General features: G+C 47.2%; 1 protein-coding gene across 1 annotated transcript in view; it reads right to left on the minus strand.

Moving 5' to 3' along the window:
* patj (PATJ crumbs cell polarity complex component) overlaps positions 1-26,905 on the minus strand; it is a 272,303-nt gene that overhangs the window by 129,483 nt on the left and 115,915 nt on the right. Inside the window, exons 20-27 of the mRNA XM_056276027.1 lie at positions 16,509-16,850; positions 14,743-14,818; positions 14,415-14,493; positions 10,240-10,320; positions 7,947-8,018; positions 7,438-7,615; positions 1,036-1,146; positions 368-427 (exon numbers count right to left, since the gene is read on the minus strand). Of these exons, the coding sequence (XP_056132002.1) occupies positions 368-427; positions 1,036-1,146; positions 7,438-7,615; positions 7,947-8,018; positions 10,240-10,320; positions 14,415-14,493; positions 14,743-14,818; positions 16,509-16,850 (999 nt within the window). The remainder of the gene's footprint in view (positions 1-367; positions 428-1,035; positions 1,147-7,437; positions 7,616-7,946; positions 8,019-10,239; positions 10,321-14,414; positions 14,494-14,742; positions 14,819-16,508; positions 16,851-26,905) is intronic.

Raw genomic sequence — 26,905 nt, forward strand, 5'->3', positions numbered from 1 at the left:
TGGGGAACCTGGTGAGGGTTTCATAAGATCCCCTGGAAGGGTCTGAAGGAGGACACTAAGCAGAGGAAGTTAAACTACGGCGCTGCGAGCCGCTAGCCAGGGAAGCAGTTACAGAGCAGCATGACTGCAGTAGAACACAGTGATGGAGAATGAACCCACAGTGATCTGCTCCCAACAGCAGGCGCGGTACCTCAGTAACACCAGTGACGGGATGGTTGGATGGATGATGTGAAATGTCTGCAGTGGATTAGATGTCAGTTATGTGAGTCCGTCAGTAACACAAGAACAGTGGAAGTGAAAGAAAGCAGTTGTCTTGTTAGTTGGGTGGGTTTAATTAGCGCCCTCCGCTGGGCTGTCAGGGTCTTACCAGCAGGGCTGTCCTCTTTGCCTTGTGTTTGCTGTAACTGGGTGCTGTTAACGACACAGGCTGACAGACAGGCAGACACACACACACACACGCAGGATAGACAGACACACAACACAAACACAAGCCAGCCGAAATACACACACACAAAGCAGGAACCTCGTCATTACAGGGACTTCATGAGAACAGGATTCACAAACAACTCAGTCACTACACTGTGACGATGTGGGCGACACCTGGCAGACACACAAACGCAAAGAGACAGACGGATGGACTGACGGACAGACCTGCTACTTACATCGGAAAAAAGTAGACAGAGAGAGAGATGGAGGCAGAGAGAGAGAGAGATGGAGGCAGAGAGAGAGAGGACGAAAGAGAGAGGGAGAGGGAGAGAGAGCACGAGAGAGAAAGAGGGAGGGAAAGTGAGAGAGAGATGGGGAGAGGGAGAGAGAGAGGGAGAGAGAGATAGAGAGAGGGAGAGAGAAAGAGCGAGAGAGACAAGTTAGGAAGAGAGAGAGAGAAAGAAAGTGGGAGAGTCACATAGGGACTGAATGAGTGAGGGATAGTGAAGAATCAGTGAGGCCCTGGTACACTTTGGAAATAGCAATATATTGAGTGGATGCATGTGTGTTTTGTGTGTGTGTGTGTGTGTGTGTGTGGTGTTTACATACCCGTGGCGTTGCAGACAGACTCTGGACAATGAAGACCACTGGACTGGGAGCTGATTTGATGGCTTGGACCGCTTCCTCATGACTGGCAGTCTGCAGGTCAACTCCTGATACCTGGACACACACACACACACACACACACACACACAAAACATATTTATACGCATGTATCGTGTGTAAAAATTTTTTTGGATTCCCCCTCCTTTTTTTTTCTCCCCAATTGTACTTGGCCAATTACCCCACTCTTTCGAGCCGTCCCGGTCTCTACTCCACCCCCTCTGCTGATCCAGGGAGGGCTGCAGACTATCACATGCCTCCTCCATACATGTGGAGTCACCAGCTGCTTCTTTTCACCTGACAGTGAGGAGTTACAGCAGGGGGACGTAGCGCATGGGAGGATCACACTATTCCCCAGTTCCCTCTCCCCCCGAACAGGTGTCCCAACAAACCAGAGGAGGCACTAGTGCAGCGACCAGGACACATACCCACACCCGGCTTCCCACCCGCAGACACGGCCAATTGTGTCTGTAGGGACGCCCGACCAAGCAAGAGGCAACACGAGGATTCGAACCGATGATCCCCATGTTGGTAGGCAATGGAATAGACCATTATGCTACCTGGACGCCCTTGTGTGTAATTTTTTTTAACATAATCATTCAGGGATACAATACAGTGATACAGGTAACTTTGCAGACAAACAAACACTAAGACCTACCAGGACTACAAATACCAGTATACATACACATGCCACATAGAGACTAGCTACTGACACACATCAATATCACCTTCTTCAACAACAACTTCTGCATTGTGCCAGCTGTAAGTTGTTTACTGCTAGTGTGAGGACGTTCAGGTGTGAGTTGTTTACTGCTAGTGTGAGGACGTTCAGGTGTAGGTTGTTTACTGCTAGTGTGAGGACGTTCAGGTGTGAGTTGTTTACTGTCAGTGTGAGGACGTTCAGGTGTGAGTTGTTTACTGTGAGCGTGAGGATGTTCAGGTGTGAGTTGTTAACTGTCAGTGTGAGGACGTTCAGGTGTGAGTTGTTTACTGTCAGTGTGAGGACGTTCAGGTGTGAGTTGTTTACTGCTAGTGTGAGGACGTTCAGGTGTGAGTTGTTTACTGTCAGTGTGAGGACGTTCAGGTGAGAGTTGTTTACTGTCAGTGTGAGGACGTTCAGGTGTGAGTTGTTTACTGTTAGTGTGAGGACGTTCAGGTGTGAGTTGTTTACTGTTAGTGTGAGGACGTTCAGTTGTGAGTTGTTTACTGTCAGTGTGAGGACGTTCAGGTGTGAGTTGTTTACTGTCAGTGTGAGGACGTTCAGGTGTAAGTTGTTTACTGCTAGTGTGAGGACGTTCAGGTGTGAGTTGTTTACTGTCAGTGTGAGGACGTTCAGGTGTGAGTTGTTTACTGTCAGTGTGAGGACGTTCAGGTGTGAGTTGTTTACTGCTAGTGTGAGGACGTTCAGGTGTGAGTTGTTTACTGCTAGTGTGAGGACGTTCAGGTGTGAGTTGTTTACTGTCAGTGTGAGGACGTTCAGGTGTTAGTTGTTTACTGTGAGCGTGAGGATGTTCAGGTGTGAGTTGTTAACTGTCAGTGTGAGGACGTTCAGGTGTGAGTTGTTTACTGTCAGTGTGAGGATGTTCAGGTGTGAGTTGTTAACTGTCAGTGTGAGGACGTTCAGGTGTGAGTTGTTTACTGTCAGTGTGAGGATGTTCAGGTGTGAGTTGTTAACTGTCAGTGTGAGGACGTTCAGGTGTGAGTTGTTTACTGTCAGTGTGAGGATGTTCAGGTGTGAGTTGTTAACTTTCAGTGTGAGGACGTTCAGGTGTGAGTTGTTTACTGTCAGTGTGAGGACGTTCAGGTGTGAGTTGTTTACTGCTAGTGTGAGGACGTTCAGGTGTGAGTTGTTTACTGTCAGTGTGAGGACGTTCAGGTGTGAGTTGTTTACTGCTAGTGTGAGGACGTTCAGGTGTGAGTTGTTTACTGCTAGTGTGAGGACGTTCAGGTGTGAGTTGTTTACTGTCAGTGTGAGGACGTTCAGGTGTGAGTTGTTTACTGCTAGTGTGAGGACGTTCAGGTGTGAGTTGTTTACTGTTAGTGTGAGGACGTTCAGGTGTGAGTTGTTTACTGCTAGTGTGAGGACGTTCAGGTGCGAGTTGTTTACTGTTAGTGTGAGGACGTTCAGGTGTGAGTTGTTTACTGTTAGTGTGAGGACGTTCAGGTGTGAGTTGTTTACTGTCAGTGTGAGGACGTTCAGGTGTGAGTTGTTTACTGCTAGTGTGAGGACGTTCAGGTGTGAGTTGTTTACTGTCAGTGTGAGGACGTTCAGGTGAGAGTTGTTTACTGTCAGTGTGAGGACGTTCAGGTGTGAGTTGTTTACTGTTAGTGTGAGGACGTTCAGGTGTGAGTTGTTTACTGCTAGTGTGAGGACGTTCAGGTGTGAGTTGTTTACTGTCAGTGTGAGGACGTTCAGGTGTGAGTTGTTTACTGTTAGTGTGAGGACGTTCAGGTGTGAGTTGTTTACTGTTAGTGTGAGGACGTTCAGGTGTGAGTTGTTTACTGTTAGTGTGAGGACGTTCAGGTGTGAGTTGTTTACTGTCAGTGTGAGGACGTTCAGGTGTGAGTTGTTTACTGTTAGTGTGAGGACGTTCAGGTGTGAGTTGTTTACTGTCAGTGTGAGGACGTTCAGGTGTGAGTTGTTTACTGTCAGTGTGAGGACGTTCAGGTGAGAGTTGTTTACTGTCAGTGTGAGGACGTTCAGGTGTGAGTTGTTTACTGCTAGTGTGAGGACGTTCAGGTGTGAGTTGTTTACTGTTAGTGTGAGGACGTTCAGGTGTGAGTTGTTTACTGCTAGTGTGAGGACGTTCAGGTGTGAGTTGTTTACTGTCAGTGTGAGGACGTTCAGGTGTGAGTTGTTTACTGTCAGTGTGAGGACGTTCAGGTGTGAGTTGTTTACTGTCAGTGTGAGGACGTTCAGGTGAGAGTTGTTTACTGTCAGTGTGAGGACGTTCAGGTGTGAGTTGTTTACTGCTAGTGTGAGGACGTTCAGGTGTGAGTTGTTTACTGTTAGTGTGAGGACGTTCAGGTGTGAGTTGTTTACTGTTAGTGTGAGGACGTTCAGGTGTGAGTTGTTTACTGCTAGTGTGAGGACGTTCAGGTGTGAGTTGTTTACTGCTAGTGTGAGGACGTTCAGGTGTGAGTTGTTTACTGCTAGTGTGAGGACGTTCAGGTGTGAGTTGTTTACTGTCAGTGTGAGGACGTTCAGGTGTGAGTTGTTTACTGTCAGTGTGAGGACGTTCAGGTGTGAGTTGTTTACTGCTAGTGTAAGGACGTTCAGGTGTGAGTTGTTTACTGTTAGTGTTAGGACGTTCAGGTGTGAGTTTTTTACTGTCAGCGTGAGGACGTTCAGGTGTGAGTTGTTTACTGCTAGTGTGAGGACGTTCAGTTGTGAGTTGTTTACTGTCAGTGTGAGGACGTTCAGGTGTGAGTTGTTTACTGCTAGTGTGAGGACGTTCAGGTGTGAGTTGTTTACTGTCAGTGTGAGGACGTTCAGGTGTGAGTTGTTTACTGTCAGTGTGAGGACGTTCAGGTGTGAGTTGTTTACTGTCAGTGTGAGGACGTTCAGGTGAGAGTTGTTTACTGTCAGTGTGAGGACGTTCAGGTGTGAGTTGTTTACTGTTAGTGTGAGGATGTTCAGGTGTGAGTTGTTTACTGTTAGTGTGAGGACGTTCCGGTGTGAGTTGTTTACTGCTAGTGTGAGGACGTTCAGGTGTGAGTTGTTTACTGTCAGTGTGAGGACGTTCAGGTGTGAGTTGTTTACTGCTAGTGTAAGGACGTTCAGGTGTGAGTTGTTTACTGTTAGTGTGAGGATGTTCAGGTGTGAGTTGTTTACTGCTAGTGTTAGGACGTTCAGTTGTGAGTTGTTTACTGTCAGTGTGAGGACGTTCAGGTGTGAGTTGTTTACTGCTAGTGTAAGGACGTTCAGGTGTGAGTTGTTTACTGTCAGTGTGAGGACGTTCAGGTGTGAGTTGTTTACTGCCAGTGTAAGGACGTTCAGGTGTGAGTTGTTTACTGTCAGTGTGAGGACGTTCAGGTGTGAGTTGTTTACTGCTAGTGTAAGGACGTTCAGGTGTGAGTTGTTTACTGTCAGTGTGAGGACGTTCAGGTGTGAGTTGTTTACTGCTAGTGTGAGGACGTTCAGTTGTGAGTTGTTTACTGTTAGTGTGAGGACGTTCAGGTGTGAGTTGTTTACTGTTAGTGTGAGGACATTCAGGTGTGAGTTGTTTACTGTTAGTGTGAAGAGGTAGTCTGTATGTTCAGTCTGTGAGACAGCAGCTGGTTTCTTCAGCAGAAGGACCAAAGGCAAACTAGCTTCACAACAGCCACTTCTCTGCCTGCTTCATTAAACAGACTTCAATATGAGGTGGATCCACATGAAAAATAGAAGAGCTCCTCTCGCATGGATTAAACATGGCAGATGTTAACACAACGGTTTGTCTGCTCTCAAACATGATGGAAGACAAGGCAATACCTTCATACAAACAACTCTCCGAATACATAGATACCACATAGATGCTACTAGAACTACAACTACTACTACAACAGACTTTTTAGTTTGGTTTCTTCCTCAAAAACTGCATTAAGAATCAGAATTAGGATTCAGTAAGAACTGGATTTGAGAAGCAGAAACACATCCAATAAAATCCCACCAATACACATCCCTATTTAAACTGATGAGCCAAAACAATGATGACGATGATGATGATGAGCCAAAACTGATAAGCTCCAGAGGGAGCTCGGAGTAGAGCCGCTGCTCCTTCAAGTTGAAAGGAGCCAGTTGAGGTGGTTCAGGCATCTGAGTAGGATGCCTCCTGGGCACCTTCCTTTGGAGGTTTTCCATGCATGTCCAACTGGGAGGAGACCCCGGGGTAGACCCAGAACTCCCTGGAGGGGACTACATATCCAATCTGGCCTGGGAACACCCTGGGATCCCCCAGAAGGAGCTGGAGGGTGTTGCTGGGGACAGGGACATCTGGAGTGACCTACTTAGCTTGCTGCCACCGTCACCCAACCCTGGAGAAGCGGCTGATGATAAGATGAGATGAGCCAAAACAACAAGACCACTCACAGGTGAACCAAATAACGCTGATCATCTCCAAACAAGGATACATATCAAGGTCTGGGTAGCAATCAGTTCTCATAGCCAACATGGTGGATGCAGGAGACATGGGCAGGAGTAAAGACCTGAGTGACTTTGGCAAGGGCCAAATTGTTATGGCCAGATGACTCGGGCGGGGCATCTCTGAAATGGCAACGGTTGTGGGGTGCTTCTGGTCAGCAGTCATGAGTACCTACCGACAGTGGTCTGGGGAAGGACAAACCACAAATCAGTGACAGGGTGTTGGGCGCCCAAGACTCAACGATACACGAGGGCAGAGACGGCTGTCCCGTCTGGTTTGAGCCGACAGAAGGTCACAAGTCACAGAAAATTCTAATGATGGTTATGGGAGGAATGTGTCACAACACACAGTGCGTCACAACACACAGTGCACCGCACCCTGCTGGTTACGGGGCTGCATAGCTGCAGACCGGTCAGAGTGCCCATGATGACCCCTGTCCACTATCGAAAGTGGCGAGCATTGGAACTGGACGTTGGAGCAGAGGAAGAAGGTCGCCTGGTCTGATGAGTCCTGTTTCCTTTTAAGAACATATGGCTGTGGACGTGTGTGCCGTTTACCTGGGAAGTGATGGCACCAGGACGCACTGTGGGAAGACGACAAGCTGGTGGAGGGAGTGTGATGCTCTGGGCAATGTTCTGCTGGGAACCCTTGGTCAGGCCATGTGGATGTCAATTTGACACATGCCACCTACCTAAACATGGTTGCAGGCCAGGTACATCCCTTCATAGTAACGGTACTCCCTGATGGCAGTGGCCTCTTCCAGCAGGAGGATGCTCCCTGCCACCCTGCACACACTGTTCAGGAATGGTTTGAGGAACATGACAGAGTTCAAGGTGCTGCCCTGGCCTCCAAATTCTCTAGATCTCAGTCCTGCTGAGCATCTGTGGGATGTGCTGGACCAATAAGTCCAATCCACGGTGGCGCCACCTCGCAACTTACAGGACTTGAAGGATCTGCTGCTACTGTTTTGGTCCCAGATACCAGAGTCCATGCCTCAGCATGTGCGCACTACTTGGGTGGCACACGGAGGACCAGCAGTACATGAGGCACGTGGTCATAATGTTTTGGCTTAACGGTGTACATGAATATGTGTGCGTATGTAAAAAAGGACATTACATTCACAAATACACACATTCACACAAGCACACATAATATGGTCACATATTGATAAGTTACACAAAGACAGATCATCAGAATACTCAGACACACACACACACACACTTGCCTGGAGGATCTTGTCTCCGGTCTTCAGGCAGCGTGTCTGTGCAGCAGGACTGTCAGGAAGAACCTGTTTAATAAAGATTCCTTTAAGCTCCTCCCCATTTCGCAGACGCTTTATGACGTGGCGCCCGCCCACGATGCTGATGCCCAGCGACTGACCTGCCTCCTGCCACACCTCCACCCTGTGGGGACAGAGGAGCCTGTTAGTCACCTGGGGGACGGATGCTGAGATGTAGATGGAGATGTAATGTACTATTGTGTCAACAGCACACGCACATATGCACACATGCACACATGCACACATGCACGCACACACACACACACACACACACACACACACACACACACACACACACACACACACAGGTGCACACGGGGCAGTAGTTCCAACCCATTGAAAGACATTTGGACACAAGTACACTCTACTAAGTGTGACCGGGAGCCAACCGACATTAATGTGTCTAAGAGGGTGTGTGTGTGTGTGTGTGTGTGTGTGTGTGTGTGTGTGTATACCTGCGGGGCGGTCCCCAGTGGCTGAAGACGGGGGTCTCCTCTCCTTCTCCATCCTCTCTCTCTGGTAGATCACTGCGAACACACACACACTTGGTTAGTGTTGGTTAAAAGTGGACTCGTTCAGAGCAGGTTTAATGAGGACTTGGGTTAGTAGGTCACTTCCACTGTTGTGGTTTTGCAAATAAACAACATGCAGGAGCCTTGGCTTGTCTCAAGTCCAAAACCAGTTCCTTTGTCTTGGAACTGGTTGTGGACTTGAGATAAGCCAAGGCTCCTGCAACCCCTGTCTCCATTCAGGGGGGCGGGAGTGGAAATCCTTCACGACTACAGCTACTTGGGTCTCAACTTGGACAGGAAGCTGGACTGGACCAAGAATACCGAGTCCCTATACTAAGGACCAGAGCCGACTACTTCCTTCGGAGGCTCAGGTCCTTCAGCATCGGAGTCTGTGGTAGCCAGCTGTGGTGTGCTGGGCAGAAGACAGAAAGTGGCCGATGCCAAGAAACCAAAACTGATAGGAAGGGCAGGTTTGTCCTGGGGGAGGAACTTGACAACCTGGTTGCCGTGGCGGAGAGAAGGATGCTGGCAAACCCCTGACCATGATGGCCGATGTCTCCCAGCCCCTCCACAGCGCTCTCGTGAGACAGAGAAGCATGTTCAGCAGTAGACTGACAACACCGAGGTGCTCCTGAACGCCACAGGAAATCTTTCTTACCTGTGGCCACTGAACGCCACACCTCCTCTCACTTCTGCCGAGGGGAGGACCTCGGTGACCCTGGTGGTGCCTTTGGACATCTGATCTTCATTCTATCATTTTTCTTTCCTGGACAGTTTCATTTATACTCTTCCACCACACAGATTATGTTTTTATATTATTACTATTTTCATATTTCACATCCCTCCTCCATACATGTGGAGTCACCAGCCGCTTCTTTTCACCTGACCGCGAGGAGCTTCACCAGGAGGATGAAGCACGTGGGAGGATCACGCTATTCCACCCAGTTCCCCGCCCCCCCCCGAACAGGCGCCCCGACCGACCAGAGGAGGTGCTAGTGCAGCGACCAGGACACATACACACATCCGGCTTCCCACCCGCAGGCACGGCCAATTGTGTCTGTAGGGACGCCCAACCAAGCTGGAGGTAACACCGGGATTCAAACCGGCGATCACCATGTTGGTAGGCAACGGAATAGACCGCCACGCTACCTGGACGCCCGACCACACATATTTTGATGTGCTATATTTAAATGTGAAATAACTATAATAACTATATCGACACCCCACGTGCAGTTTTGTCACTATGTACAATTCTTACTGCTTTCATCTTGCAGCACTTCACTGGCACAACTGTTCACCTGAACTTTACACTATACTTTCACCACTCACTTTAACAGTGTTAACATGTATTCAACAGTGTTAACTTGTATTCAAGTGTTAACATGTATTCAACAGTGTTAACATGTATTCAACAGTGTTAACATGTATTCAACAGTGTTGACATGTATTCAACAGTGTTAACATGTATTCAACAGTGTTAACATGTATTCAACAGTGTTAACATGTATTTAACAGTGTTAACATGTACTTAATAGTGTTAACATGTACTTAATAGTGTTAACATGTATTCAATAGTGTTAACATGTATTCAACAGTGTTAACATGTATTTAACAGTGTTAACATGTACTTAATAGTGTTAACATGTATTCAACAGTGTTAACATGTATTCAACAGTGTTGACATGTATTCAACAGTGTTAACATGTATTCAACAGTGTTGACATGTATTCAACAGTGTTAACATGTACTTAATAGTGTTAACATGTATTCAACAGTGTTAACATGTATTCAACAGTGTTAACATGTATTCAACAGTGTTGACATGTATTCAACAGTGTTAACATGTACTTAATAGTGTTAACATGTTTTCAACAGTGTTAACATGTATTCAACAGTGTTAACATGTATTCAACAGTGTTAACATGTATTCAATAGTGTTAACATGTATTTAATAGTGTTAATATGTATTTAATAGTGTTAATATGTATTTAATAGCTTTAATAGCCATGTGGCTGTTTCCTTTGTGCGCTGATCTACTGTTTTATAGTCTTATTTTTTCCCTCTTCGTTATTTGATCATTTTTTCTTTCTTGCGTCCTTAGGAACGTTTTGAGCAACTCTGACAGAAGCTGTTCCCCTCATGATTAACACTTTTCTGAATCTGAGTGCGAAATTACTGAGGAAATGAAAAAAATGAAAGACATTACCAATACAGAACTGGCCTGGTGGAGTCCTACCTTTGGCCTCCCCTGATTGGTGGAGCAGCTCCTCCGTGGCTCCTCCTCTTCCTCCTTGCTGTGCCAATCACCAGCATGGACCTACACAGGAGGGAAAGATTTAACACAAAGACACAACAGAGTCCACAGGATGATGGCTGGCCCAGGTTGGGCTCTGGGTCCATGATACAGACTGGTGTGTAGTCTGGATGGTGGACCTTAACTGGGCCAGCGGTCAACGATTATGACAGAGAGGACGGTACCGTTGGCCTGGCTCATCCAGGAAACATCAGGTTCAGTTTGACAGACCAGAATGTGTCTGACTCACATCACCAGAAGGTGTAGAAGTCGACATACCAGCAGTATGGTGTTGTCTCGCCCGCCGTCCTGAGAAGGACAGCTGGCAGGCTGTAAAGTGTTCCCTAAAATGTCAAAAGATGGTTCACACGAGAGGTTTTCTCTACTACTAATTCAGTGAAACATCTGATAACAGGACAGACAGCTCATCAGCCTGAGACAGCACCAACTACACCAGGATGACAACACGAGGATCCATCAACAGTCGCTGCCTCTGAAAACACGACTACACCAGGATGACAACACGAGGACCCATCGACAGTCGCTGACCCTGAAAACACGACTACACCAGGATGACAACACGAGGACCCATCGACAGTCGCTGACTCTGAAAACACGACGACTACACCAGGACGACAACACGAGGATCAATTAACAGTCGCTGACTGTTGAAAACACAACTACACCAGGATGACAACACGAGGACCCATCGACAGTCGCTTCCATCGACAGTCGCTGACTCTGAAAACACGACGACTACACCAGGACGACAACACCAAGACTCCATCGACAGTCGCTGCCTCTGAGAACACAACGACTACACCAGGACAACAACACCAGGACTCCATCGAGTCACTGCCTCTTAGAACACAACGACTACACCAGGACGACAACACGAGGACTCCATCGACAGTCGCTGCCTCTGAGAACACAACGACTACACCAGGACGACAACACGAGGACTCCATCGACAGTTGCTGCCTCTGAGAACACAACAACTACACCAGGACGACAACACGAGGACTCCATCGAGTCACTGCCTTGAGAACACAACGACTACACCAGGACGACAACACGAGGACTCCATCGAGTCACTGCCTCTGAGAACACGACGTCAAGATGAATGTGTTGTTCATCTAGGTGGTGGTATTTTCTTTTAGCATCTGGTTGGTACTGGCCAAGTATTTCTACCTCAGTGCATCCAAGTGAAGGGCAAAGGTCAAGTCCACCTGATCTCCCTCTGACCTGAGAGCTTCACGTCTCTTTTCCCTGCTCTCCAGTAAAAGACTGAGTGACATTCAGGACAAGTGGGCGGAGGACTGCAGTGTCTCCAGAGGCTCACAAGAGAGACTTCGTTCCATGCATGCTCCCATCGGGATGAGCATTTTATCCGTAAGTCAGAGTACACATCAACAGTCATGTGGAGAACCAGTCTCCGCTGGTAGCTCCATGTGGACTGGTCCGGAGGCGTAGCATGAAGGTACAGGTGGAGCTCAGATGGATGTGTGATGTGAACTGGTTCCCAGTAGAGAACCACAGTGACATACCCACACACGCAAAACCCTTTGACGTCCGGGTGGCGTAGCGGTCTATTCCGTTGCCTACCAACATGGGGGTCGCCAGTTTGAATCCCCGTGTTACCTCCAGCTTGTTCGGGCATCCCTACAGACACAATTAGCCGTGTCTGCGGGTGAGGAGCCAGATGTGGGTATGTGTCCTGGTCACTGCACTAGCGCCTCCTTTGGTCGGTCAGGGCTCCTGTTCAGGGGGGAGAGGGAACTGGGGGGAATAGCGTGATCCTCCCACACGCTACGTCCCCCTGGTGAAACTCTTCAGTCAGGTGAAAACAAGCGGCTGGTGACACCACATGTATGGGAGGAGGCATGTGGTAGTCTGCAGCCCTCCTGGATCAGCAGAGGGGGTGGAGCAGAGACCAGGATGGCTCGGAAGAGTGGGGTAATTGTCCAGATACAATTTTGGGCGAAAAGGGGGCAAAAAAAAGATGATGACATTTGAAAGTAATATTTACAGTCGGTGGTTCATGCTGCCTGTGGGACCGACTGCTGGATTCATGTCGTCCACAGGAACAACAGACGGGTTTGTCTTTCACCGTCTCTGTGATTACAAAATGGAAGACCATCACAGCTCTATCCTGTCATCCTCCCGGGAACTTCTGAACCATAAATCCACCAGCCTGCAATTCCCCGCGTGCCCTTGGCCTTGTGAGTGTGTATGTGCTGCTGCTGCAGGTGTCTGTGCAGCTTTATGAGTGTGTGATGAAACGGCTCACTCAGCAGCTCACGAACCAAATCCTACCCAGAATGACCCGCTGCAGGAATGGAGGGTAGACCAGAGCTCACGTACACAAACACATGTCAACCACAAACAAATACACACTCCAGTGCACGATACTATAACCACACACACCATTACACAAATACAACCATACATACACTCCAGCACACAGATGATGACGCACCCCAGGCCAGAAGAACACTACACACATCTGCAGCACTACTGCCACTTTGTCTCACACACTTTACACATTCACACTACTTTGCACACTTACATTTGTATAGTACTGCACATTCTACAGAGGTACTTATTGGGATATATACTGCCCAGATTTTTTTTTTAATTTTAAGTTTTATTCTAGTTCATTCTTTTAATCGTTGTTGTTCTTCCATTTCTCTCTAGCGCAAAATTTTCAGTCACACAGACACACAGACACACACAGAGGAACATGCAGATGTAACCATAACGCCCCCCCCCCCCCCCAGATACGGCCAGATAAGTATACTGAGACACACATACGATATAAGATGTCATGTAAACTGACGTTATAATATTAATAATAATAATACACATAAGATGTAAGGTAAATTGCCACACACACACACACACACACACACAATACACTAATATAACCACTCACACGCCAGTCAGTACGGCAGCATCTGCTGTGCTTGTTATTATCACGTTGACCACCTGGGGGCGGCAGAGAACCGCTGCTGATCTGTTGGTACATTGGTTTGCTAGCACAAGCCAAGCCTATTATTACTATTACTGCCCTAAATATTGTTTTGTTACAAAATGAATCCAGGACGCCAGACTGGACCGAGACACAGTTAGATTTACAAAAAAAACAGAATCTCTTCTGAGGCCGTCCTGAGGACAGTAGGCCAGAACTAATCCACTATTATTACAATTCATTCATTCATTCATTCATTCATTCATTCAATCATCACCAGCCGCTTCTCCGGGGTGGGGTCACAGTGGCAGCAAGCTAAGTAGGGCCCTCCAGACGTCCCTCTCCCCAGCAACGTCTTCCAGCTCCTCCTGGGGGATCCCAAGGCGTTCCGGGCCAGATTAGACATGTAGTCCCTTCAGAGAGTTCTGGGTCTACCCTGGGTCTCCTCCCAGTTGGACATGCCCGGTAAACCTCCAAAGGAAGGCGCCCAGGAGGCATCCTGATCAGATGCCCAAACCACCTCAACTGGCTCCTTTCAACACGGAGGAGCAGCGGCTCTACTCCGAGCTCCCTCCGGATGTCTGAGCTCCTCACCCTATCTCTAAGGCTGAGCCCAGACACCCTACGGAGGAAACTCAATTCAGCAGCTTGTATCCACGATCTCCCCCTTTCAGTCACTACCCAAAGCTCATGGCCATAGGTGAGGGCTGGACCCAAGACTGACTGGTAAATTAAGAGCTTTGCCTTCCGGATCAGCTCCCTCTTCACCAACGGTCTGGCACAGCGTCCCCATTACTGCTGATGCTGCACCAATCCACCTGTCAATCTCAATTATTATAATTATTATTACAATTATTACTAACACCTGGAGCTCAGACAGAGAAACCACCACTATTCTTTGTCAACAAGGAGGACTGGTACCGCTGTCCATCTGTCCCCACATGGGAAAACAAGAGAGACAGACAGAGAGGAGGAGGAGGAAGATGATGGTGAGGATGGAGATGCAGCAGGAAGTAGTAAAGAGGGACGACAGAGGAGGTGAGGCAGAGAGAGGAGACAGGACAGAAAAAGGTAGCACAGAAAGAGAAAAGGACAGTAGGAGGTAGAGGCTTGTGTGTGTGTGTGTGTGTGTGTGTGTTGTACTAACTCTGTATCAGTATCAGTCAGGGTGAGCTCTGAGTCGGTCTCACTGTCTTTGGAGCAAGACCAGAATGTTGCAGATCCACCTGGAAACACACACACGCACGCACACACACACACACGTTACTAAATCAAAATATATATGGACACACATTCAAGTTTTTAAAATCATATTGTTGTCCATAGACAAGTATGCACAGACACATGCCCTCCCTTACACACACACACACACACACTATGTGCACACACACACACACACACACACACACACACACACACACACACACACACACACACACACACACACACACACACACACGCTGTGTCAGTCTCACCGTGTTCTGCAGTTCCAATAGACATGGAGGCTTCTGGTTCTGGTTCTGGTCTCTGAGTCTCTTTTGTTCCTTCAGACTGAGGAGAAGAAACATTTCAAACCAACCTCAGTGAGACACAACAGTGAGACACAACCTCAGTGAGACACAACAGAACCTTAAAAACCATCACACACAGCAGAAAAGTCCCCCTATACTTTATTAACGCTAGCAACTGGCATTACTGCCTTTCTCCACTAGAGGGCTTTCGCCACGCTTTCCCTGCTGCACAGTAAACATCGTCTGCAGTCATGTTGTGTGATGACTCCATATTTCTGTTGAGTTAATTGTGTGACACCTTAAAGCCACGTCACATGTGTAACTGCTGACACAGGCTCTCGTCGTCACGGACTGGTGACCAGGGCTGCACAGAACGGCTTCAACCATTTCTTGAAAACTTCTGGGGATGTACGATCTGTATCTGGATGTTCCTGTATTCTCCCTGAAATGGCTTAACAGGGGATTGCTTTGCAACCAGAATCCTAATTTAGATGAAACAGCCTCCATTAAATACACCCACACATGGAAAGGTGGGAGTAAATATGTTGTAGTGATGCCTACTGGACACACAGCGTGGTAATAAACCTTCTCAACACATCACCCAGCCCCGCGAGGGGTCAGTGATGGAGGCGAGGTGATCTGCCTAACATATCACCCAGCCCCGCGAGGGGTCAGTGATGGAGGGAGGTGATCTGCCTAACATATCACCCAGCCCCGCGAGGGGTCAGTGATGGAGACGAGGTGATCTGCCTAACACATCACCCAGCCCCGCGAGGGGTCAGTGATGGAGGCGAGGTGATCTGCCTAACATATCACCCAGCCCCGCGAGGGGTCAGTGATGGAGGGAGGTGATCTGCCTAACATATCACCCAGCCCTGCGAGGGGTCAGTGATGGAGGCGAGGTGATCTGCCTAACATATCACCCAGCCCTGCGAGGGGTCAGTGATGGAGGGAGGTGATCTGCCTAACACATCACCCAGCCCCGCGAGGGGTCAGTGATGGAGGGAGGTGATCTGCCTAACACATCACCCAGCCCTGCGAGGGGTCAGTGATGGAGGCGAGGTGATCTGCCTAACATATCACCCAGCCCTGCGAGGGGTCAGTGATGGAGGGAGGTGATCTGCCTAACACATCACCCAGCCCTGCGAGGGGTCAGTGATGGAGGGAGGTGATCTGCCTAACATATCACCCAGCCCCGCGAGGGGTCAGTGATGGAGACGAGGTGATCTGCCTAACATATCACCCAGCCCCGCGAGGGGTCAGTGATGGAGGGAGGTGATCTGCCAAACATATCACCCAGCCCCGCGAGGGGTCAGTGATGGAGGGAGGTGATCTGCCTAACACATCACCCAGCCCTGCGAGGGGTCAGTGATGGAGGGAGGTGATCTGCCTAACACATCACCCAGCCCTGGGAGGGGTCAGTGATGGAGGGAGGTGATCTGCCTAACACATCACCCAGCCCCGCGAGGGGTCAGTGATGGAGACGAGGTGATCTGCCTAACACATCACCCAGCCCCGCGAGGGGTCAGTGATGGAGACGAGGTGATCTGCCTAACATATCACCCAGCCCCGCGAGGGGTCAGTGATGGAGACGAGGTGATCTGCCTAACATATCACCCAGCCCCGCGAGGGGTCAGTGATGGAGACGAGGTGATCTGCTGCCTGCATTTACCAAATAGCAGCTCGTTAGCGCTTTTTCAACAGCTGATCAGAATGGAACCAATCAATACCTCCTCTGTTGCTCCAGGCACACCGGAGGCTGAAAGAGGAGGAGCAAGCTGGGAGAGCTCCCACTCCTCCCAGGATGGAGGGTCTTTCCTGGGGTAAGAACCTGCCATCTGCTCCTCTCTCTCCTCCTCTTCCTTCTCTGGCACTTCTTCCCTTTTTTCATCATCATCATCATCCACGGCCATCTCTGTGCCCTCCTCTGGGAGGAGGGGGGAGTTGGCAGGGACGGTACTTAGGAGGTCGGAGGTCAAAGGGTGGGTGTAGCGAGGAAGACCCCCGTCCAGGATGAGCTCGGGTTCCTCCAGCTGTAGCTCCTCTGGCAGGATGGAGTTATCACCAAAACCCTGAGACACACAGACACACACACACACACACACCATCATCATCTTCAAATTTTAAACCTTTTACTGATGAGAATTTACATCATAAGCAATAAAAATCATAGTAATGGGGTCAAAGGTCAGAGAGACAGCACCCTGACCAAGAATGATCATGGATGATAGAGAAGTGAGAGAGAAAAGAGGTATGGAGGCTTCTTGACGTAAATACACAACTGATCTTTGACCATCCACATACCCAACACCTTCCACGGTATGGCAACTTAACAGAACAGCTCAAAGAAACCAGATGTTACACATCTATCCCATACACGTACACAACACAAACCAGATGTTACACATCTATTCCATACACGTACACAACACAAACTAGATGTTACACATCTATCTCATACATGTACACAACACAAACTAGATGTTACACATCTATCTCATACATGTACACAACACAAACTAGATGTTACACATCTATCTCATAAATGTACACAACACAAACTAGATGTTACACATCTCATACATGTACACAACACAAACCAGATGTTACTCATCTATTCAATACACGTACACAACACAAACTAGATGTTACACATCTATCTCATACATGTACACAACACCAACCAGATGTTACACATTTATCTGATACATGTACACAACACAAACTAGACGTTACACATCTATTTCATACACGTACACAACACAAACCAGATGTTACACATCTATCTTATACATGTACACAACACAAACTAGATGTTACACATCTATCTCATACACGTACACAACACAAACTATAACTCTACATCTTCTTCGAGGAGTACTGCTCTTCCATAAATACAGGACCGGCAGACCCAGATAGAGGGAGGATATAATGCTTCTCAGTTCTGAAGCGAGACATTAGTCTGCTCTGCAAAGTATTAAAGACAACACTTAAGCTAATGTTGGCGGGCGGTAACGCTCTCCTCTTATTTTAATGAGGGCCTGGGAAGCCAGCCCATCCAGAGGAGCAGCGTTTAATGAGAGACGTGTTAACAGGCTGTTGTGAGGAGACTGATGTGTACTGGCCCTCATATTCCAGAGATTTAAGAGAGATGGAACCATTTAATAACGCCACCATTAGAGGATGAGGACAGCACATCATTCCACTGGTTTAAAACCTTCCGAGGCACGTCCTGGAGGAAGAGGAGGAAGAGGAGTAAGTGGAGGTGGGAACTTGGGGATTCTCCAACGCACTTGTAAGAATCTACGTTTGAACTTGGTCTACAAGCTCCATCAGATGTCATGCTGGACCACCATGCCTAAACTCAACATTTCGATTAGGGGTTTGAGTCTCTGAAGGACTGAAACCTCAACCTGACTCTTCTGTTTTCTGTCAGTTCTTATCGTTTCTCCTGTCGTTCATGCAATTTCCTCTGAGATGCCAAAATATAGACACCTGAGACTGTGCAGGAATATAAATAATCTATTAAATGGGATTGCACAAACAATGTGACGTCAACTGTCCCCATGTTAATGCCATAAAAAACATAAATCGATTTTCACTTTGAAGTGAAATAACTTGTACACCAAAATTTTGGGTTACATGGAACTTGCTCTACATGTCCAATTTGTAAAGTCCATTAACTTTCCATTGGGATGACCCAGGTCTGCCATGATGGATTTTCCACCATTTTTAATTTTATTCACCTTTTCCCTGAGATGTTTTTGTTTCCTGACCAATCTGCCCCAAACTTTATGCAGAACATCACAGGACTTTGTTATTTTTGGTTATGATACATCAACCCAGCCAGATAAATAACACGGCCACTGTAAAAAAAATACATTGACAATTTGTACAGCCCCATAAAGAAATGATCTTATCAAAAAGCTCCACCCCCACGCCCCCCGATACTTCAATCACAGCTGAGCGTCCACTGCTTGCCACCATAACCTCAGTCAATGTCCTGATCACAGTTTGGCCGACCTGTATATGTCACGAGGACACAGTAGATCTGAGATATTAAATTATGGAGTCATCTCATCATCAGCCACTTCTCTGGGGTCGGGTCACATCCCTCTCCACGACGACACCCTCCAGCTCCTCCTGGGGGATCCCAAGGCGTTCCCAGGCCAGATTGGACATGTAGTCCCTCCAGCGAGTTCTGGGTCTACCCCGGGGTCTCCTCCCAGTTGGACGTACCCAGAAAATCTCCAAAGGAAGGCACCCATGAGAAATCCCAATCAGTTGCCTGAACCACCTCAACTGGCTCCTTTCGACGCAAAGGAGCAGTGGCTTTACTCCGAGCTCCCTCTGGATGTCTGAGCTCCTCACCCTATTCAATTTTCAATTCAATTCAATTCAGTTTATTGTCATTAAAAACAATGTGCAGGCACATGTTAAAAATGAAATGAATATCTACAGACATTCAGTGGGTAGCCAGGTTCAGGTGGGCAACAGCTTGTGGAAAGAAGCTGTTTTTGAGCCTGGTAGTGCGGGCTCTGAGGCTCCTGTAGCGCCTCCCAGAGCGCAGGGGGGAGAGCAGTCCATGGTTGGGGTGGGTGGGATCTCTGCTGATGCTCAGACCCCTTCTAAGGCAGCGTTGAAGGCAGCTATCTCTAAGGCTGAGCCCAGACACCCTACGGAAGAAACTCATTTCAGCCGCTTGTATCCGCGATCTCACCCTTTTGGTCACTACCCAAAGCTCATGACCATAGGTGAGGGTTGGAACGAAGACTGACTGCTGGTAAATTGAGAACTTTGCCTTCCGGCTCAGCTCCCTCTTCACCACAACGGTACGGTACAACGTCTGCATTACTGCTGATGCTGCACCAATCTGCCTGTCAATCTCCCGCTCCATCCTACCCTCAATCATGAACAAGACCCCGAGATACTTGAACTCCTTCACTTGAGGCAACAACTCATCCCCAACCCGGAAGGAGCAATCCACCATTTTCTGATAGAGAACCATGGCCTCAGATTTGGAGGTGCTGACTGTCATCCCGGCCGTTTCACACTCAGCTGCAAACCGCCCCAGTGTGCGCTGGGGGTCACGTTCTGATGAAGCCAACAAAACCACATCATCTACAAAGAGCAGAGATGCAATTCTGAGGTTCCCAAAATGGACACACTCTTCACCTTGACCGCGCCTTAAGATCCCGCTGAGAATACGGACACAGCTCTCACTTTGGTTATACAAGGACCGGATGGCTTGTAGCAACTGCCCCGGTACACCATACTCTCGCAGTACCCCCCACAAAGTGCCCAATGGTACATGGTCATAAGCCTTCTCCAATTCCACAAAACACATGTAGACTGGCTGGTCAAACTCCCATGCCTCCCTTTGCACTTCTGCAAGGGTAAAGAGTTGGCCCGTTGTTCCACGGCCAGGACGGAATCCACATTGTCCCTCCTGGATCCGAGGTTCGACAATCAGTCGGAGCCTCCTTTCCAGCACCCTAGAGTAGACTTTCCCAGGGAGGCTGAGCAGTGTGATGCCCTGATAATTGGTTAATATGTAGAAGTTAGATGTGGGTTAGATGTGGTATACCCTTCCAGTGGATGGCAATGATTTTTATTTCCAAAACCAAAAACAAACCTGTAAAAACATCAAATGGATCAGGCTGTGTTGTAGATCTCAGTATTTCAGCAATGTTTCAGAGGGTATGTTGGCATTTGGTGTTTGCATAAAAATAAAGAATACAGGTTTGACTAACTTTGGCTAGAATTAGCCTAGCCAGCAACATCATACATAGTAGGCCTGAGACAACCACATCTTTGGTGAGGTGTGCGCTTTAGCCTAATTGACTTGCAACACTTTAAAACTGCGGCCGCACACCCACGAAGAAAGACTCCCATGTAAAATACTGTACAGATATCTTGCTGATTTAATGGGTTGCCTTTAACCACTGTGTGTTTATAATAAATTGATTTTTGAGCCTCTTAAACATCATCGTCATTCAAGTCTCTTTGCTGGAGAATCCCAGTTGAGTTTTATCACAACGTCAGTCAGAAACGAATCTGAACATCTTGGAAAGTTGAGTCCCAGTACTTGTGATTGTAAAAAAAATAAAAATAGAAATTGTCTTAACACAGAGCTGCTGCTGCTGCTGCTGCTGCTGCTGCTGCTGCTGCGAGAGGATGTAAGCGTGTTGTTGTGGACTTTGGTTATTACATGAATGTTACAAAGTGTATGTTCTATGCCTTCTCCTGGATCACCACCTTGCCATGGTGGAGAAGCCTGCGTGTACCAATGATCCCAAGAGCTATTCCGTCCGGAGCTTGGCTCCTGGAAGGATCACCCAAGGCGGATCATCAAGGGGGAGGTTCCAGACGAAGCGTGATCCAACAAAGACCTCAACGGCAGAACTGGTGGAAGATGTCTCCGGGTCACAATGGTAGAGAAGGCGGATGAAGGCTGCAACAGAGGGATTGGGTGGTCCCCAATCGTCTTGATTCTCCATGCCATTGGACACTGGCCACCCCCTGCCAAGGACTATGTGGTGGCTGCAGGTGCATCAGCCACTCCATGTAAAAAGCTGTCACGTGCAGGCATCCTCCCATTATGGGGCTCCATGATTGGCCTATATGGCCACCTGAAGACCCAGAAGGAGGACAGTCACACTTGACCCCAAGTGACTGCCAATGATGATGGCATTTTATGCATCATTGATACAGGACAGGCGGCACGGTGTTGCAGTGGTTAGCGTGGTCACCCCACAGCAAGAAGGTCCTGGGTTCAAGCCTCGGGGTAGTCCAACCTTGGGGGTCATCCCGGGTCATCCTCTGTGTGGAGTTTGCATGTTCTCCCTGTTTCCTCCCACAGTCCAAAGACATGTAGGTCAGGCGAATCGACCATACTTAATTGTCCCTAGGTGTGAATGTGTGTGTGTATGTGTATGTCAGCCCTGTGATGGACTGATGGCCTGTACAGGGTGTCTCCCTGCCTGCTGCCCAATGGCTGCTGGGATAGGCTCCAGCATCCCCTGCGACCCTGAGAGCAGGATAAGCGATTTGGATAATGGATGATACAGGGCACGTCAGATGTGTCATGGCTTCATGTGAAGGCTCAGTCGTGAAAACAAAACAAAAAGGTTTCATATAAAAGTAGAAATGGGGAAAAATAACATCACAACAACATACCAAAACAGACAGACACAAAACATACAGGAATTAGGGGCTAAAAAGAGTAATGGAAAATAATGACAATTGTTAAAAGCAATGACAATCTTCTGTAAACAAATGATTTTAAAATATTTTTCAACATGCCAAGAGAGGGTACAGATTTTAAGTATGCCGTGCAGTTCATTCCAAGCGTGTGGGGTGTGAAAGGAAAAGGCAGAAACCAGCTCTGCTCGGGTGGTTGGGAGCATGAGGAGAATTTTCTCTGATGATCTAGTGTTATAGCTACTAGAGCAACATGTCAGCAAACTGGATATGTACTGCGGTAATTTACCAAGTAAAGCTTTTGCAATAAAAATTAACATATGGGTTTTTCTCTTTAAATACAGTGAAGCCCATTGAACCATTTCATATAAGCTACAATGATGTGTACGGACGCTTGCACCAGTTACAAACCACAAGGCAGCACGATAGACTACATCCAGTTTTTTCACAAGAGATGAAGATGCATGCATATAAATTACATCCCCATAGTCTAATACTGACAAAAAGGTACTTGAGACTAATATTTTTTCTAGCAGTAAAAGGAAAACATTATTCAAATGAAAATAAAACCCAAACGTTGGTCTGAATTTTTTTGGGAGGCTATCAATATGGACTCCAAAGGTCAACTTGTCATCAAGCCAGATACCAAGGTATTTGTAAGAGGTAACCCTTTCTAGATGAGTGCCATCTAGTGTTAAGACTGTACAATCCGTGGGTGATAAACGGGAATGTGTAAAAATCACGATTTTGGTTTTTTTTTAGAGTTTAAATCAAGTGACATCTGCAATAAGTTCAATGGATGTGTAAGTGGCAGTGGATTCTGTAAAGAATCCATTGCCACTTTTAAAGGTGTTTCCACAGTATAAATAATATTGTCATCTGCATAGAGATGAACCTTTGCTGGATTTAGTCCTACACCAAGATCATTTATATAAATCCATCCATTATCCAAGCCGCTTATCCCAATCGGGGTCGCGGGATGCTGGAGTTTATCCCAGCAGTCATTGGGCGGGCAGGTGGGGAGACACCCTGGACAGGCCGCCAGGCCATCAGAGGGCCAACACATTCAAACCTAGGGACAATTTAGTATGGCTGATTCACCTGACCTACATGTCTTTGGACTGTGGGAGGAAACCGAAGCACCCGGAGGAAACCCACGCAGACACAGGGAGACATGCAAACTCCACACAGAGGACGACCGGGGTTCGAACCCAGGACCTTCTTGCTGTGAGGCGACTGCGCTAACCATGGCGCTGCTGTGCCGCCTCATTTATATGAATAGAAAATAAAACTGGTCCCAAGACAGATCCTTGAGGAACACCCGTCTTTACTATTAGAGGTGCAGAGTTACAATTGTCTATGCACACACACTGAGTTCTCCCAGTCAAATAGTTTGAAAACTAATTCAGCACAGGGTCACTAAAACCCATACGTCTGAGTCTTTGAAGGAGAAGACTATGATCCACTGAATCAAACGCTTTGGATAAATTAATAAAAAAAGCAGCACATGATTTTTTTTATCATCCAGAGCATTAATAATCATTTGTGACTGATATGGGTACAGTTGTAGTGCTATGCCCTTATCTAAAACCTGACTGAGTTTGACTTTATTTTTTCTTCCTGTTTTTTCTCCATGTTAAGGTTGTTTTTTTTTTTTGTTTTTTTTTATAAATTTATTTCTGATTTTCCCCTTTTTTCTCCCAATTTAGTGGCCAATTGATCCCTATTTTAATTCAAACACCCACCCTTGTATTGCATGCGTTCGCCAACTGCATCTCTCCGGCCGGCAGTCTCGAAGGAAAGCGCCTCCCCACTTTCGTGACAAGGCGAATCCAAGCCGAACCACTGTTTTTCCGACACACACAGAGACGCATTCACATGACGAACACAAGCCGACTCCGCCCCCCTCCCGAAGACAGCGTTGCCAATGATTGCTGCTTCATCGAGTCCGGCCATAGTCGGATCTGACGAGACCGGGGCGCGAACCCCAGTCCCCAGTGGGCAACTGCATCGACACCAAGCCGACGCTTAGACCGCTACGCCACCGCGGACGTTTTTTTCTTTTTTAGGGATTTGTTCCTTATCCGATGCGGAGGTCTAAGGATAGGATGTTGTGTTGCAGTAAAGCCCCTTGAGGCAAATTTGTAATTTGTGATATTGGGCTATACAAATAAAACTGACTTGACTTAAAATATCATCAGACAAAAAAATTAGTCAGCTGTTCGTTTACAAGGTAGTCAAATACTTTAGCTGTAATGGACAGTCTGGAAATAGGGCGACAATTATCCAGGACAGAGGGATCTCAACCTTTTAATAAAGGGAGGACAAACGCTTACTTCCAGGACCTGGGGATCAAACCACTGCTTAGACTCAGAGTAAAAATGAAGGCAATGGGTCTCGTAATCAGATCTGCAGCTGTTTTTAAGAAGTAAGGCTCAATTTGGTCAGGGCCAGCAGACTTTTTACTATCAAAACTTTAATAGAGTTTTGTAAACTTGAGTGGGAGAAATGGAGGGGAAAAAAATCAAAACTATTTTCAGGGAAACTTCAGGTGGTGGCTACACTGTCTTTAACATATGCAGGGAGATTGAGAGTGACCAAGCCTGTACTCATAAAATGCTTATTAAAAGCATCTGCTATGTTATGTTTACCCTTAATCTCACTCTGATTTACCTTTAAAGATCAGGGAGAGTAGAGGGCGTCATAGACCCTGATGATGATTTAACCAACTTCCAAAATTTACTGGAATCATTAAGGTTTTCATTTAAGTTAAGGTAATACTCACTTTTTGCTTTTTTTTTATCAGTTTAGGGAATTTGTTTGTTAATGGCCAATACTGTACCCAGTACCTGGCATCATTACTTACTTTAGCCTTGGCCCATGCCTTATCTCTTTCTCTGATAGAGGATGAGATACATTCATTAAACCAGTGGTTGTCTTTACCACTGAATCCAAATCTTCTCAGAGGTGCATGCCTATTGATCAGGGCCAAGAAGGTTGTTTTAAAATAATTATGAGCCAAGTCAACAGCCACCATTTCACAGACAAGATCTAAGTCACTATTATGCAGATCAGGCAAATGGCTTGCTCATTAAAATGTTTATAATTCCTTCTACAAATGTATTGAGGTTTAGTCTTATGTAGTTTGCAGTTTCTAACACGGGAAACTGTACAGTAATCACTGACATCATTACTGAATATTCCAACTGCAGAGTATTTATGTGGAAAATTTATAAGAAAAACATCAAGCAGTGTAGACTAGAGGTTTTTTTAAGTTTAACCCAATTGGAGAATAGATTTAGAGGGTCGCAGATGTCCTTAAGTGAGTTTTGAAGATGTCAATAGCCAGTCCCAATTTAAACTGCCCAATAAAACATACTCCTTGTCTGATAACTTACGCAAGAGGTCTGGAAGTAGTCTTACAGTTTCACGTGACGCCGATGGCGGCCGATAGCATCCTACTACTTTAAGATCAGCACCATTGGGAAGATGCAAATTACTTACAGACAGTTTGAACCACAGCAAAACGAAACTGGGCTGGATCTGGGCCGGATGTATCACAGCATCTGGCACAGATCCGCAAAACGGATCTGCCATGACGCTGGTACAAAAATGCACGGCGGCATATTCAAGGATCGTAAAAGTTCTTTCTCTTAAACAGTCCACTGAAATCGGATTCTAAAAAAAATTGATGCGAGAAACAGGGGATTCGGGTGCTGACTTCTTGACTCGTTTTAGATCCACAAGGCCTAATTTAAAAATGGGTTCCGACTTTTGTAAGGAGGCCACAATCAGTCTCAGCAATCTCAGAGCAGATGTGATTGCTAAAATGATCTGCCAGAATCGGCGCAGAGGCGGGAGGCAGTCTAGGACTGCATGTGATTCCTATGCGGATCCGGCCCAGTGTCAGCTGCTCAACGCAGGAACAGTTCGATGTTGCCTTAGCATAGATCGCACCTCCCCCTCTTCTTACATGCTCTGTTGTGTAGACATTCCATCCATCAGTGTATATCATCGTTCATACTCCATGGTTTCAGCCACCTTTCTTACAAAACTATAATGTTGCAGTCAGTCTAATTGTGTCTATTTTGTTATTAAACTGCGTACGTTTAGGTGAGTAAGATGTGATCCACTGCTGTTTTTAAGGTCATCTGGACTTTCAAGCTGTGTCAGTTCAGGGCCTGTTTTTTTTTAAAACATTATCTTGGAGGGGACAATGTACATTAATCAACATTCGAAACGTAAATGTACCCGGGTTAGCTAAGAGGCTAGCTTCCATCAGCTGAGCTGTTACAATAATGTGACTGCAGCAATCCTTAATCCTCTGTGTGAATAGTGCACATGGCCTTGGAAACTCTAGTTAAAGGTCACACCCCTGTTTGCATATGAAACTGGTGGTTGGTATCGCTCATTAGGCACTGTATTGTACTGTATTGTTTATAAGGGTGGGATACCTGCAGTCAGTTTAGACTGAAGCGGTCACTTAGGGCCCAGACACACCAAACCGACTAGCGGCAACGAAGGCCGACTGTTGTGTCGCCTCACGTCACCTCACATCGCCTGCATCTGGGCCAAAAAGTAGTACTCGAACACACCGCAAAGACTCTAGCCGACGGCCAACTAGCCTGTATGTTCTGCCCTGATTCATTAAGCTGAGCAGCCAATCAGAGTGATCTCTCTCACCGACGGACTCCACCCATTCAACATGCTGAATCGGCCCAAAAGCTGCTGACAGAGGTCCGAGTAGTGCCGACGGCGCAGGACACACCACAAAAACTAGAGTCACAGACGCTCAGCGACGGCCCGACATTGGCTGACGGCCGACCTTCAGCCTGGTGTGTCGGGGCCCTTAGACTGAAGAGGTCACTTAGTTGAGTGATAAATCGTATCTGTCAATGAACGTTGTGTCCAGGTGACCTGATTC

Source organism: Lampris incognitus, chromosome 3 (assembly GCF_029633865.1).
Source record: "Lampris incognitus isolate fLamInc1 chromosome 3, fLamInc1.hap2, whole genome shotgun sequence".
Lineage (NCBI taxonomy): Eukaryota > Metazoa > Chordata > Actinopteri > Lampriformes > Lampridae > Lampris > Lampris incognitus.